The 15,528-nt window shown below is 56.0% G+C and overlaps 1 protein-coding gene across 1 annotated transcript; it reads right to left on the bottom strand.

The window, feature by feature from the left end:
• Positions 1–5,991: 5,991 nt before the first annotated feature.
• On the bottom strand, positions 5,992–12,488 carry LOC306955010 (CCN family member 2-like; the record flags this gene model as incomplete). Its single annotated transcript, XM_079546238.1, has 5 exons — positions 5,992–6,303; positions 6,668–6,870; positions 7,298–7,549; positions 9,239–9,452; positions 12,333–12,488. The coding sequence occupies 5 exons, from the start codon at positions 12,486–12,488 to the stop codon at positions 5,992–5,994; spliced, it is 1,137 nt and encodes a 378-aa protein (XP_079402364.1).
• Between the last annotated feature and the right edge of the window lie 3,040 nt (positions 12,489–15,528).

The following is a 15,528-nucleotide window of genomic DNA, read 5'->3' as shown; positions in this document are numbered from 1 at the left end:
GGAAGGGAGGTGCAAACTGCCAGAGCCAGGCAATGCAGCAACCATGTCTGCTTCAGCCTGGCTCCAGTCGGTGCTCTTAAGGGACAGCTTTCAGAGTCAGCATCTGAATTTGTGCAGATTCATGGGGATGACTCAGGACGGGCGCTCAGCTGCTCAACACAAACTCCTCCTGCAGGGAGGAAGCTGCCCTGAACTTCTGAAATGCCAACAAGCAGCTGAACCCATCCACGAGGATGTCTGGAGGGAAGACACAGAAATCCAAGCCCTTAAAGGCTGGTGCTGCCTGGCAAGCAGTAACACCATCGCTGCATCCTCCCTGTTGTGCTGCTTACCAGGCTGCCAAATCTCAGCACGTGCTCAGCAGACCACCAAGTGCTGACTTCACTCCTTGCTCCTCCAGCAAGGCTTTCCCAGGACCTGCAGGGAAATGCAAGTTCCTTAGTCACCTATTTACAAACAGCAGCAGAGAACACTTTAATAGGATTCATTAATTTAATTGAATGCTGCAGAGGATGTCAGTGACTTTGTGTTTGCAAAGGGCTTTAGGATGAGCAAAGGGGAAGAGCAAGGACGGGCTGTGCTCCCTAAAATGCTTCAGAGGGGGAGAGTTGGGGCTTGATTTTAAAATGGTGAGCCCCAATGGCAGGCGTTGGAAGTGGATGATCTGATTCTAAGAAGCCCAAGGCTCAGCATCCTCCAGGCATGTTTTCCCAGCTGCCTCCAAAACACTGAGGAGGAGGCAGAAAACTCCAGCACTGCAAATCCAAGCTCCCTTCCAACCTCTCCTTCTCCCAAAAGCCACAAATGAGAAGCAGTTTTACAGCTCTGCCTTTTGAATGGCTCACGTGAAGCTTAGGCAGCACAAAGCCTCTTCTACCTGCCCCTCCGTGCTCCTGGGCACACACGTGGAGTGGGAGCCCAGATGGTGCACGTGCTGCTCCTGGTGCTCTGCACACATGCCTGATTCTCCAGGCTTTTCCCCAAGGGCAGCAGGAGGGGGCTGCAGACAAACCACGCTAATTGGATCGACCAGGAGCCCTATAAAGCAGGGAGCAGCTGCTCAGAACCTCTTCTGAACAGCAAAAACAGTTTCATCTCAGAGCAGGCATGGATTAAACACCACAAAACACCCTTTTCTTTTCACCGTGCAGAGTGCAATCCCTGTCCCCCCCCAAATAAAATAATTAGATCCACGGATCCAACCAGGAAGTTCAACAACTTGGAGCAATGACAACAGCAGGAGGATTTTCCAGGCCTTCCAGCTTGTTTTGCAAGCCCTGAGTTATGTAAACCACTGCCCTGCCCATCGTGGCATGGGGCTGGAGCCAGCTGGCAGCCACCACCGCAGGTTGGGTGCAAATTCCTTCCCAGGCACCTTCCGCCATGGCTCCCAGCACGCAGCAGAGAGCGCTTCGCACTTCACACGTAATTGTTCAGCAATTAATCATCTTCCCAAGGTTTGAGGTTTTCCAGGATTCCAACCTGTCCCAGCACCAGGCACCAAACCGCTGCCCCAAGCAGAGCCTACCTGCTGCCTGATGGCACCTCCCATGCACTGAGCTATTCCCTACAGCCTGTAACCAACCCCTAGCTTTGCTGCTGGATGGACGAGCAGTTCTTGCTGCACACACACCTCCAGCGCACAGCACAGGGCACATTCAGCACCCGCCATGAACAGCTGGGAAAATGCCACAGGGAAGAGGGCTGGGAGCTGCCATCGGTGTCCCAACACAGCGCACACAGCCGAGCCCCTCTGCATCCTAATTGAGACCTAACAAAATGCAGAGAGTTACCGCGGGTCGGCAGAAGAGCAGGCGTGCGGGGCAGCTCTCAGAACTCCAGACCCCGTTGCACGGGCAGAGCCAGGGAACGCCGATCCTCTGTTCATCAGCAGCCTCTAGTGGAAAGAAGCACGCAGCCCACTTCGTGCAGCCCCCACAGAGCCCAGCTCGGGGTGACAGCCCTGATGGTCGGCGGGTGCAACACCCCGACTGCCACGGAGCAGCCGTCCGTCCCCACGGCCCCGCGCTGCTCCTGGCTGCAGCACCAGCCTGACTCAGCCTCACCAAACACGAGCCAACCCCAAACCTTCAGCTGCCGCAGCCCAAAGAAAGAAGCCAAAACGCTGCCCTGCACCAAAGCACAGAGCTGCACTCCAGCAGGACCAGGGGGTACGGCTGCAAACAAAGAGCAGAACCTCTGTCACACGGGCGAGGAACGCTCCAGCTCCACCCAGAGGGCGGCTGCCTCTCACCCACCCCCCAGCAGTGGGGCCAGGTGATGCTGCACTGCAGACAGCTCCACCGCTGCTGCAGATGAGGCGGCACTTTGCAGCTCGGCGGTGCCAAAGCCTTTCAAGGCCCGGAGCTGCTCTTAAAGGAGAGGCGAAGCAAAGCACACAGCGCGGGGAACACCTCGAGCACAGCCCTGAGGACGCAGCTCAACCAACGGAGGAACTTTTTGCTGTCGCTCTGCTCCCATCATGCCCCACTCTGAGTGTGAAATGCAAAGGACTGCGGAGCTGAGCAGGGAACGCATGTGAGCGGGCTCAGGGAGCGGCTGCACACCTCAATCCGAACCCCACCTGGGTACGGAGGGGCTGCAGACCCACAGCACGCGTGGGGCAGAGGCTGTGGGATTAAGCAGAGCTGGGAACCTCAATCCTGTGACACCTGAAACTCTGGCACGGTTGCAAGTTACTCCCACGGCCAACCCGATTACCGTGCAGAAGGAGGGCATGCAGGGCAGCAGCACCGAGCCCGGCTCTCGGAACGCATCAGTGCCGTTATTAGAGCTGCAGGGCCGGGGAGCAGCCAGTAAAAACCTCACTTGCCTCGATGCAGCCCCTCGCCGCAGGGAAGCTGAGGTTTGAGGCGCTGCTGAACATCCGCTGCCCTCTGACTGCTCACATCACCCGGCCCCGCTGCTCCCCCACCTCCCATCTCCCGCTCAGTTCATTTTCCCCAAGCAAAAGCCTCGGGAAAATCAATCCCCAGCGAGGCGGCAGCTTCCGCGCCGAGCCAAAGGCGCAGCCCTGCACTGCAACGCCGACCTAAAGATAGCGACCGTCCCCTGCAACTCTGGCTCAGAGCCCACCGGGACACGGGGAACCAGAACCCCCCGGTTCGGAGGAGCGGATGGGATCAGCCCGGGACGGACAGGGAATTACGGGATGAGTCTGAAGGGCTGCTGGGGACGTTCGGTCCCCTTTGCAATATCAGCAGAAAGCGGACGGCAACGAGGGGAGAACGATGGGCCGGGAACAGCGCGGATTGAGGGCCGAGCGGCACCGCGGCCCGGGAAGCGACGGGAGGAGGCGGCTGTGCCGCTGCCTTTGGGAACCGCCTGGGACGGCACGGGGAACGACTTCGACAGAGGGGAAGAGTGGCGGGCCGAGCAATGCCCTAACGCCTCTGGGACAGCTACCGGGGAGAGATGGGGACACGGCAAGGAGGAGCCCCCGCTATACACCGCATGGGAACACCGAACCCCGGCGAGCCTGGAACGGGCAACCCGCAGCCCGGACACCGCGGCCCGAGCAGAGAACGGGGCCACTGCGCGGCAGCTCCGAGCGCCTCAGCTGAGAACCCGCCGAGCAGCAGCGCGCAGCAGCCCCGCAACACCAACAAACGGGAACCGGGACCGCAGCGCCCGCGCCCCCCCCGCAGCACGCGCCGCGACCACCCGCACGCGCCGCTCTCACCGGGTCGCTCCGCGCCGCTTCCACCTGCGCCGCCGGCCCCGCCCCCTGTGACGTCACGCGCACCGCCCCCACGCCGCCGGCCACGCCCACTCCGCTCCGGCCCCGCCCACCGGCACGGCGTTACGGGGGGGGAGGGGCCGGCGGCGGCGCTGCAGTGGGCGGGGCGGGCAGGTGGGGCGTGACGTCACGAGGCGGCGGGCGGGAAATGTACCGGGGGGTTCGGGGTCGCGCCTTTTGGCTCCGTGACGTCACCGCGCCATAGAAGGAGCGGGGACCCCTTACCCCCATACGCGCACCGCGCTCTCCGTCTCCACGCACGGCGGACCCCGCGCTGCCAAACGACCCCGCGCTGCCGGTGGGGCTGCGGGCGCTGATAAGGACACACCCAGGGCTATCGCAGCCACACACGCGGCCGCCGCTGATACGGGAGGGACGGTGCCGGTCCTCCCCACCCCCCCCCCCACAGCCCCCGGCTGTTTGCGTGAGGGCCGCGTAAGCCGCCAAGCTGCCGCAGAGCCTCTCGTGCTGCGCGCTGTTATCGCACAGCTGCTGCCGGCTTTGTCGGTAAGCGGGCGTTCGGCGCTGCCGGGCTGCAAAGCGCCCACGGGACGCCGCAGCCCATCCCCAATGCGGGACGGGGAGCCCTTGGAAACCCCTCCCTGCCGGCCCTGCAAAGGCAGTAAAAAATAAAGAGATTTATTGGTGTGAAGTGCAACCTCAGCTGAGTTTGGTGCTCGGAAGACAAAAAAAGCTCAGAACTGAGCTGGAGGGCAAAGAGGACAATCTACAACATGGAATCGCCCCGAGTGGGGTTAGGATACAAAACCTGTACAAATGCCTTTAAAAGAAACCATCGCATCAATTATTTCAGTTTGCACTGATGATACGCAGCAGGCTGAAGGGTCACAGGATGGGAGCAGGAGGGGGCTGAGATGGGGGCTACGTTTTGCAGCCTGGGGGGAGGAATGCAACAAGGGCTGCAAAGGGAGAACAGCCGCTGTGGGTTTGGATCGGCCCGGACCCACAGCTTTGCTTTGGAATGGGAGCGGGGACAGGGAAGGGCTCAGCACTGCAGCGTGGCCCGTAATCCTGCTGGGCTGCAGCAGTGGGGATAAAGAGAGGGTGGGGAGGATGGAAGGCACGAAGTCAGGCCTTTCCCTGCGTGTTTCTACTGAAATCAGCAGAAGCAAATGCAAGAGGCTGCTGAGAACCCTGCTGGCTTGTGGGCTCACGAGTGGCTGTTCTGGATCCTCGGTGCCATGGGATTGCCCAACTTCAGAGCAGATCTGCTCCCCTTGGGGAGCTCTGAGTTCTTTACTCCTCCAGCTCCTGACCCCGCTGTGTGCACATGAGCCAGAGCTCCTGCAGAGCTGCTTCTGAAGGGACTGCAGAGGGGACAGTAGGACGTGGTCATTGCACCGTGAGGAGACCTGCTATGCCCCACTGCAGAAACGCTCCTTGGGGCTGAAGGAGGAAACTACACCTGTCTGGGTCTTCTCCTCTCTGAAAGAACCTCCCAGGCTCTGAAGGAGAGCAGTGCTCCTGCAATAACACCCCACAGCCTCCTCGTGCTTCTGGCTTTGCTGCCATCCTCACTGCACAACGAGGCTAAAAGGAATTTAACCGTAAAAAGAAAAGACAGCCTTCAGCTGCGCAGAGAATGGGGCATCCTGGCGTCTGCAGGAGCAAAGAGCTGCTGTTGGAAAGCATGAGGCAGGGCGAAGGGTGGGCGTGGGGATGAGGGGAGCTTTTGCTGACCTGTTGAATCTAATTAACCAAACATCATTAAAAGGTTCAGTGGGACCTCAGCATGGGGCCTCAGCACTTTCCTCCCTGAGCCGCTTTGCAGCAGCACACATCAGAGCCCCGTGCTGCTGGCCATGGGCTGGGAATGCCAGCTGGTTCTGACCTCCTGGGCTTCCCCTGTCCCATTCTCTGGCTGCACGGTGTGGCAGCTGAATGGCTGGCTCTGGAGCCAGGCTGGAGCCAAATGGCTTTAGTCCACTCTCCCAGCCAGTCTATGGGAGAACAGATTAAGGTGGCAGCTCAAGCTTGCTCCCAGCTCCTCTGCTGAGCTCTGCACAGATGTGTGCTGTCAGCCAGATGGGGCTGATCCCTCATCCGCTGTTATTAACAAGGCCACCAGGACCATAGGAGGCGAACGGTGCCGTGGTGAAGAACGAAGCCCCTCACAGAGCAGGGAGAGGCGGCGATGCCCCGGAATGCAGCCATGAGAACACTGCAGAGCCCTCGTTTCACCCTGTCCTGTGGGTCTGGCACACAGAGAGCTACTGCCTGTCTGTTTTGACGTGGTCCCCAATCATCCTCCTATGGTAGGTGGCCAGGAAGATGTCGTTGTCCCGGGGGCAGTCATAGTGGCAGGAGCACGCCTTGATGAACATCATCTTCCTACGGAAGGAATCCCCCTCGGGGCAGCGGAATTCCACCTCAGCAGTGCTGGTGATGTATGGGGTGCAGCAGCGCCCGTCCGCACAGCTGCCACAGAACTTGGGCCTGTAGGAACGGGTGCTGCTGCAGCCTGAAAACTCGAAGAGGAGACGCTGGCGGGGCTTTGGGGCGCGCACACACTTCTTTCCCTTCTAGGGAGAGAACAGCAGCAAACAGGTCAACAAGAATGTGACAGTCGGACCAAAGCTCACCCGGGCTGTGCACCGTCCGTGGAATCACTGAGGTTGCAAAGGACCTCTAGGATCACCAAGACCAACCCCAACCCACCCCACCATGCCCACTAAACCCTCAGTGCCACATCTCCATGGTTCTGGAACACCTCCAGGGACGGTGACCCCACCAGTTCCCTGCCACTGCACCCCCACGCTTCCAGAGAACAAATATTTCCTAATATTCAATCTGAACCACCACTGTGCAGGAAGGCACAGAGAGAGGCTGGAAGCACAGAGCAAATCCTAAGCCCTTAAATACAAGCACCTCTCCGCCGAGCCCTACCTTGGCTTTCTCCCAGGGGAAGTCACAGGGCCGCACCATGCAGAGCCGCGTCTCCTTTTCCAGGTGGCACTGGGGGTTGTTGTTGGTGACCCGGGCAGAGATGCCCATGCCGCAGCTCTTGGAGCACGCGCTCCACTCGGTGGTCTGCACCAAGCAGTTCTCCTGCAGGTTGTTCATCTCTGGCTTGGGATCCTCCCTGAAAACTGAGCCGAGAGGAAGAGACACGAAGGTCAGGTACCCCATGGGGCCCTGGGCAGCTCGATCCGGTGGGCGGCAAAGCTGGGGGTCTTTAAGGTCCCTTCCAACCCAACATTCTGTGGTTCCACACTTCTGTGATCTTTGTAATTCTATAAACTGTTCTGTAATTCTGACGGTTCGATTTCAGCTCTTACAGGCTGCTCCGAGACCTGGCTTTGCTTCTGCTGTTCTGATGCCTGCAAGGAACTCACACGAGGGTGCCGCAGTGGCCACCCACCCCCAGCAAACACCCAACACCCCTGCAGGATGCTGAGCAGGACACAGTTCATCCCCCTGCACCAAGCGAGAGCCACCAGCTGTAAATGAAGCGACCGCAGGCAGTCAGGGTCTGCTCCATCCCCCAGCAAACCGCTCCGTCCGCCCATCTCTCACCTGCCATGACAGTTTCTAAGCGCTCCTCCTGGCCGCCCTCCTCACAGACCCACTCCTCACAGCACTTGTTGTGGATCTTCACCCTCCGTGGGTGGGGGCAGTCAGGGGACGGCAGGCGCAGGTCGGCTGAGCACAGCGGGATGCAGCCGATGGCCCCATCCAGGCAGATGCACTGCAGCTTGCAGCTGGGCTGGAAGCTCTCCCCGTTGTGATACACCTTGCCCAGCAGGTCACATGTTGCGCCCTCGCGAGCTGAGGAAGGAGGAGAAGGAGGTGTGGGAGCAGCAGCGATGCTCTAAGGTCCTGTCCTGCACAGAGCTCTGCTCCTGGCTGTTCTTAAGAGACCAAAAGGCAACATTCTCCTAAGAGCAGCTGCTTCCCCACATGTCTCCAGGTGGGCTACAAAAGGAAAACAATGCGCTGAGTTTATGACCTTCGGGGCTCTGCTGTGATCATCCCCTCTGATGACCATCTTCCTTCCTGCCGCAGCGTTTCCAGCTCTTTGTTTGCTCTGATCTCTGTGTCTCTCATCTCCAGGCCTCCTCTGAGCTTTTCACTCCTTCCCAATCAAAATTAAAGGAGCAAAAAAGGAAAGGCAGCAACATTTAACCCATAGCAACAGCGTTAACGGCACTCACACATTCTTACATTTGTACCAGCCCATTTTTTTCCCCTGTTTCACAGGCAAAGCCCATTTCGTGAATGCTTTCAGTGAGAAGTGGCTGAAGCATTTCAGTCTGAAATAGTTTTGCACCTCTCTGCTCTTTCTGCTCCCATCACATCCTTCCTATCCGGGTACCCACAACACTTCTGGAATTCCCCACCCCCCAACAGAATGGATGGGACAGAAGCACCACCTGAGGACATCGTATCCCAGACCCTCATATTCTGGGAGATGTTCTGCTCCACATTCAGCTGCCATTTTCGCCCTGACAATCTCAACTTCTCATTTAAAGGCAGGAAGGAGAGCCGTGGCCTTCAGACCATGGGTCTGATTTCCTACACAGCAGAGAGCTGGGACCGTCACTCCAAAATCTGTGCTGCAAATCCACACCTCACAGTGATTACAGAGCATTTTCTTTTAGGAAGATGTCCAGTATTCATATAAAGTCTTAGAGATGGAGACTTCTCCACATTCCCACGTAAACTATCCTAATGACTTCATTACCCTCAATCCAAATGATTTTACTGCTATAAACATCTCATTTCCAGCCTTAATTGGGCAGCATGCATCTTACACCCCCTGGACATTATCGTATCACTGACCCCATTTAGCATCACTCAGCAGCATGAGTGCCTACAGAAAGCACTGGGAAGCTGCTGTGTGTTCTCAAGATGATGATTGCCCCGTCCATCCCTGGAGATGTTCAAGGCCAGGTTGGATGGGGCCCTGGGCAGCCTGGGCTGGTATTGAATGTGGAGGTTGGTGGCCCTGTTGGCAGGGGGTTGGAGATTCACCATCCTTGGGGTCCCTTCCAACCTGGGCCGTTCTGTGATTCTGTGTGATTCTGCGACCAAGGGGAGGAAAATTAAGCAGAGAATTTATCACAGTGTCTCAAAAGAGTGAAGAAAACACCTTCTACGTGTTCAATCCATTCAATTCAGGTTGGAAAGCAGCATCAGCTCTAACTGAGAGAGGACAGGTCTGCGTTTGCATTTACCTGGCTCAGCAGCTCTCATGCCCTGTGCATACACAGACTATTGGCTCATCTGTTTGCACCCAAGTGCTAAAGCCAGAATTACGCCGTGCCTCCTGCGGGGAAGCAGTGGAGCACAAAATGCCAAATTCCAGCACAAGGCAGTGAGGGTTGGGTGAGGCTCTGCGTGCAGCAGCACTTCTCAGAGAAGTGAATATTTCCCCTGCAGGGCTGCAGGCATTCCCACCCGCATCGCAGGCACAAAGAGAAAAGCACGCAGGGACAGAAGGCATGGCTCTCTCACCTAAGCAGATCCCGCTGCCTCTGTGGATGTTGGAGAAGTCACAGTAGAGTCCCTTGTGGTGGTCACAGGGTTTCTGCAGGGAGCACAGCTCGCCCAGCTGCCTGGCGCACACCTTGCAGCAGCCGCAGGCGTCCAACATGTGGCTGGTGCCAGCAGGACACTGCAGGGGCTGGGAAGGACACTGACACGGGTACGTGCAGCCCTGGGCTCCTACCTGCAGGGCAGAGAAGCCACAGAGAAACTGAGTGTGCCACAAAGCAGCCAGAGGAATGAAAACATCCGCTTGGTTCGGGGCATCCCATTGTCTGCACAGCCAACAGATGGGACGGAGCTTCGTCCCCCGCCTGCACACAGCTCCGCGCACGCAGCTCCCAGCACCAGGTTTGTCTTCTGCATAAACACAGCTGGAGCTCAGAGGAAGAAGACGCAGAACCAACAGCACAGGCAGCAGCCTGGAGCCCCACACACAGCTCAGCCTCCCCTCTGGAGGCAAGAACACAGCAACCACGAGCAGCAAGCGATTCGCAGCACTGCTTGCAAGAAAGCATCGTTAGACCCCTGCCAGGGAAGAAAGCAGCAGGGCACACACATGGGATGCAGCCAAAGCCAGCAGTGCTGTGGCTGAGGAGCTGCCCCTGTTCTGCCCATAGAGACCAGCTCTGCCCTCCCCTTTTCACAGAGCTGTGCCACCCTGGGCACCTGGTGAGCTCCAGCTGGAACTCAGCATGGCTTTATGTCCCACTGCCCTGCCTGTGAACAGCTTCCTTGGATGCTCTGCTCGTTACCAGTAATGGCAGTAAAGCATTAAATACAGTGACAATGCAGCAGCGATGTCCTGCTGGTTTCCGTGCAGGAGATGTTATTTAACCATGGATGAGTGGATGGGGGGGATGAGATGGTAGAAGGGGCAAAGCATTCCTAGCACAGGGCCTGTGTTCAGCTGCACTGAAAGAAACGATGACAAACAGCTTTTTCCAGCACAGCATCAGCCACAGGCCATATAAAGAAACACCCAAAATATCTCTCCTGCTGCAAACCAAACCAAAACAACCTCTTTCTGCACAACAGAGAACCCAAGGGAATTACAGCCAGCTGAGTTTTCCTTCTTGCCATCATGAATCACTGTTGGTGCTGTTTGTTTCCTTAAGAACTCACCTCAGAATGCATCCAGCTGCTGTCAGCACAACAGCCAGGCTCAGACCCCGGACTCATTTCCCTCATCCATGTGCAAAAGCCCCAGCTCTTCCATGTTTGCAGTGCTCTTCTCATCTTTTAGAGGTTTTCCCATCTGTCAGCTCCTTCTCCCACCCAGTCCTCCTGGCCCAGGTTGTGCTGAGTCTCCTGGCTGCTGCTTTGCCAAGCAAATTCACGCGTGGCTTTTTGTATCTCCTGCTCCTCACTCACATTAAAATCTTCCCTGCCAACCATTAAAAACACAAAGGCAGCATTTCCCCTCCATGGACCCAGCTGCAGAAGGGTTCTGCATAGGCCCAGCACTTGGTTCCCCTCTGCTGAAGGGTCTGTCCTTAAAATCACCCTTTTAACATCACTGATCCCAACTACAGATTCACTACAGCTTTGTTCTTCTTTCCGCTAAGAGTGCATTGCTGTGAACTTCAGGAGCAGCAGAACCAGCATAACAGAGCGAGGTGAAGATTTGGTGAAGTGAGAGCCCAAACCTGGCATGCTGATGCTCCCTGCTCCTGCCTAGCTCTGCTGGCAGCTCCCATTGAGCTGGGGAAAGAGGCAAGATGTGCTCCCTGCTTTGCATGCACCCAAAACCTCTCCCTCTGCGCCCTCTGAAGGTGTAAGGATGGGACGTGGGCTCACATTGCAGCAGCTCTGCAGCTCCTGGTCAGTTTGCAGTGTAGGGAGCCAGCATGGCAGTGCCTTTACAATAGGCTTGGGCTCAGCCCTGCACTCAAAGAGCTGGGGAAGGAGTGCCTGGGAGCTGGGATGGCTGTTTGCTTTGGGAGCCAGGGGTTAATTCAGTAAGCACAGAATTGGTTCTGTTCCACACTCCAAGACTGGCAGAAGATGAAGCAGTCAGAACACGGCTATTCCCACACTGCAAACAGCCAATTACTGTGGGTAATTCCTGCTCTCCTCCCATCGCAGCGCTTGGGGCACCATCCAACAGCTGCAGCTCTGCCTCACAGTTTGTCCCAAAGAGCAGCAGAGCTGAGCACCCTGCATGGCCGAGGTGCAGCAGTGCCAGCTGCGGTGCTGTGCTGTGTGCATCGAGCACCCAAAGTGCCATTGCCCAGGCAGCAGGTTTGAGGACAAAGATGACATCCCTGGTCACTATGGAGCAGCACAGCGACAGGGTTTGCCATCGTTTGTAGGATGGCTATGATAGCACCAATGCTGAGGCAGGGAAAGGAACAGCAACCACTCCAAAGCCCAGAAATAACCCTCAGATCTCAGCCGGGTGCACAGGGCGCTGTGCTCAGCAGGAAAGGGGGCAGAGCACGCTTGTGAGCGCTGCCAGCAGCAATGGAACCTGATCAGAAGCTTATTGCATCTATTAACACAAACAGGCACTCAAAGCAGCCAACCCAACTTCTTCACCGACCCAAAAGACACCGCAATTAGATCGCATGCTAACAAGCACATTAATTATGCAGCAGGGTTTCCTCTCACACCAGCGCTGTGTTGCACACAAACGTCCCAAGCAGAACCAGCTGCTCTGTGCGTGCTGTTGGACACAGAACAGACCCAGAGCCCTGCAGGGGCTGGGGTTCGACTTTCTCCTCAGGTCACTACTCCGGGAGCAAATGGATTTTCGGGGCAGGAGGATGATGATGGTAATGATGTGGGCTGTGAGACCCAGTCCTCGCAGTGCCGCAAACCCAGCGATGTCACCTCTTGATCCTCTTCCAAAGCAGGGCTGGCTCTTAGCTCAGCAAAGTGAGCTCTGCTACCCTCAGGCATTCTGCACAGTGCAGCTCTGTGTGCACAGCGCTCTGCCTGCATTCCCACTGCTCCAGGCAGGCAGTGGTGGACAGACATCCCCAAAGCATCGCATGCACCGAAGCAAGAAGCTGCAGCACACGGAGAGCAATCAGCCGTACGTACATACATACATACATACCCAGGCAGGGGCGAGGAGCAGAAGAAGCAGAGTGTGGGCAGCTGTCCCTGTGCTGCCAGACATCCCGAGTGAGGGAAGGGAGGCACTCAGCCCGCTGACCCACGCACTGCCTTCTTCTTCGGGATTGCTCGTCTCTCTTCGGAGAAAGTTGCTCATCAGCTTCTCCTTAAATAGCCTCTCGGAGGGGGCGTGCCTGCCCTTGAGTGACAACGTGCAGAGCAGCCCCAGATGGGTGCAAGAGGAATGCCCAGATTCCGGGCAAGGCGAACAGATTCCTGTGGCCCTGGCAGTTGTGAGCCTGCAGGTCGGTTTTGTTCCGCGTGTGGAAATCAAATCCCAGTCAAAGCAAGATTATTAGTTTTTAATTCTTCCCTCTAACACCAAAAGTATGAAGCCCGGGTCGGCTTTCCCTGCTTACATCCATTCCTTTTTGGCTGCAGGAGCCGAGGACTTGAAGAAGCACAGATACAAAGACTGACGTCTGCACTCCTGCAGTGAGGAGCTGTTTGTTTTACAGAGCAACGAAAAGCTGCAGGGTGAAGGTTATTGGAAAGGATAGCAGTTCCTGCCTGCACTTGATCTGTGCCCCAGGACTGATGCAGGACAGCACACACTCCTGTCTCAGGGAGTGACTTTTTACTACTGGGAAGAGGGGAAGGAGTGCAGCAGAGGGCACTGTGAGCTGGTGGGATGGAGCAGGTTGGGCAGCGATGCTCTGCTCTGCAGGGAGCAGCGCCAGCACACAGAGCCATGCCTCTGGGTTAGGAATGGGTGTAGAAGTGCCCAAAGGTCTTCATACTGGGCCACTTAGGGCCGTCATAAAGCAGGAAGAAGGAACAGCTGCAGGATGTGCTATAAGGTCCACACAGCGTGTGCTGGGATGTTGGATGGGAGATGAAGAAAATGACAGGGATTGTGCAGCAGTGTGTGCTGTAAGCCTCCCTCCTCACCTCCATGCACAGGGAATGCCAACCAGCAGCCAAGCCCTGCATTGTGCTCCAGTCCCAACACCAGCCTGTGCTGCTGCTTGTCCATGGCTGAAGACAGACTGACCTGACTCTTAATTAGCACATGGAAAGCTTCTTGGGACTGGGAGCTGGAAAGCATTAACACAGTGTAAACCTCTCCAGAAGCAACTCCTTCTTTTCCTCCTACCTAAAATGAGGGATCTCACAATCTTCACAACAGCCACCTGTAATGGCACAGCTGAAGATTCTGCCTCATACACAGATTTGATGGAGGTGGCACAGACCTTTTGCCCTGGAGCAGTTAGAACTGAGGGCAGCCTGGCTGGATACACGTTTGTTCCCTTTTTGGAAAGCTTGGCACCTTAAACTGTGTCACTGCCTAAAATTCACCATTCACGTTTCACAAGGCATTCTCCTTCAGCTCGTAAATGAGGCAGGGATAAAGGCATCTCTGCTCACACAGCAAGGACATAAAGCACAGCTTCATCCCAAACCAAATGGGGCTGATGACAGCGTTTTATTTGTGCCCTTTCTAAAAGACAGTGCTTAACGTGTAGCTCCATCCACTCACTGCCCCATCCCTGCAGGCAGGAGGGTTTTGCTCACCTAGGGAAGATCCTGCAATAAACACTCCTGTGCCCTCTTGTTTGCTCTGCTACTGGCAGGCAGCAGCAAAAACGTGGCACAGCCTCAACCTTCCCAAACACTGCCACTGTTCTCTTGAAGGATCCCAGATACAGAAGGAATGGAACACGCACTGTGAGCAGAGGACAGCTCTTCAGCTGGTACAGGAGGCAGAAGTCTGTGCCCTGGGCCCAGCATCCCACTTAATGGCCCTCCAATTATAAGCAGACCTCGTGGGCAATGCAGAGCTGAGAGCGATTTCCACGCCTCCAGGGGCACCTGGGCTGTTGCAACAGCCTGCAGACAGCTGTGCAATTGGTAATGCAATAAGCCCTGAGGTCTGTGCTGCCTGAGAAACGTGGGTACGGCTGTGAGCCACTGCTGTGAGCCACTGCCCATGGGCAGGAATGCTGGGGCACGTGGTGTGCAGGGAGATGCAGGAGGAAAAGGCCCCGGGAGGAAGCAGCAAGCTGCACCCACCTGTGAAATGGGCACCTCCTCAGATTTGTTCCACTTCTCAACTCGCTGCATGCTTCATTACCCTGAAGGAAACCTTCAGGGCTTCAATCTGTGGGGGTGGATTTAAGGTGGAGTTGGGAAGGTTCATGTAAAGGAGCTTCTCAATCCAGAAGGCTTTTTGCTGAACGCCTCTGAGAAGCACTTGGTCCTTTATGGAGCTGATCCTCACAGGGAACTTTTCATTTTCATTCAGGACTTCAGTCTGTCGCTGTGGTGCTCTTTTTGTTGTGGTTCAGGCTGCCTTGTTCAGCACTAGGGATCAGTATGTAGGTTCAAGGACCAATGTATTACTTTAACAAAAGGAATCCATGAGTGCTAGTCCTAAAACTCTCCATCTCAGCTTTGCCTGGTGTGTGAACAGCCCTGATTCATCCCAATCTGTGTGAAATCTTGCTCTCCTCTACGATTCTGCTTCACAAGAAGCGCTGCAGTCACAGCAGGCTGCTTTCATCTTTTGCACCCAAAAGGTGCCTCTCCCATCCAGTGGAACATTGTCCATCCCCATCTTCCTTGGATTTCCCATACATCATTTTGGAAGCTGCTCATCCTGGCCTCCCAAGGGAAATAATCAGAACTGGTGATTTTCTTCTCTACAGTTTAAATCGCTTCACCCCCAGAAGTGCGGCGTCATTCTGGGATCAGAGAGGCACGGAGATGGCACTGAAAGCAGGCTGGAGGTGAATGAGCTCCCCTTGTTTTTCCAGTCTGATCCTGAGGACACGGGTAGGTAAGAGAGTGAGCTGTGGATGGTTCCATTTCTGTACCAGGCAAATAGCCCCGAATCATCTCTACTTTAATGCCTCTTTATGCAGTCATTTCACAATGTTCTCCCTTGTGCATTAGACTGGAAAGTAATGCCTTCCTGGCAGAGATAGGCCAATCTGTTTAGGTCAAAAGGCTTTGTTAATAAAAAACAATCTGGGGGGATTCTACAGTGATTGCGACTTTGAGCCTGAGGTGCCCCGACCTCAAAAAAAGGGGATAAGAATGAAAAGTGTGGAGCCTGGCTGTGTCTCAGGGAGGTAAGGAAAAGGAGCCCTCCTGCCAGGGCAGCTCTTGGTCACTTGGCACTCCTCACCTCCAAA

This window comes from Tetrao urogallus, assembly GCF_951394365.1.
Source record: "Tetrao urogallus genome assembly, chromosome: 23".
NCBI classification, from domain to species: Eukaryota; Metazoa; Chordata; class Aves; order Galliformes; family Phasianidae; genus Tetrao; species Tetrao urogallus.
This window is presented reverse-complemented; position numbering and strand designations above follow the sequence as displayed.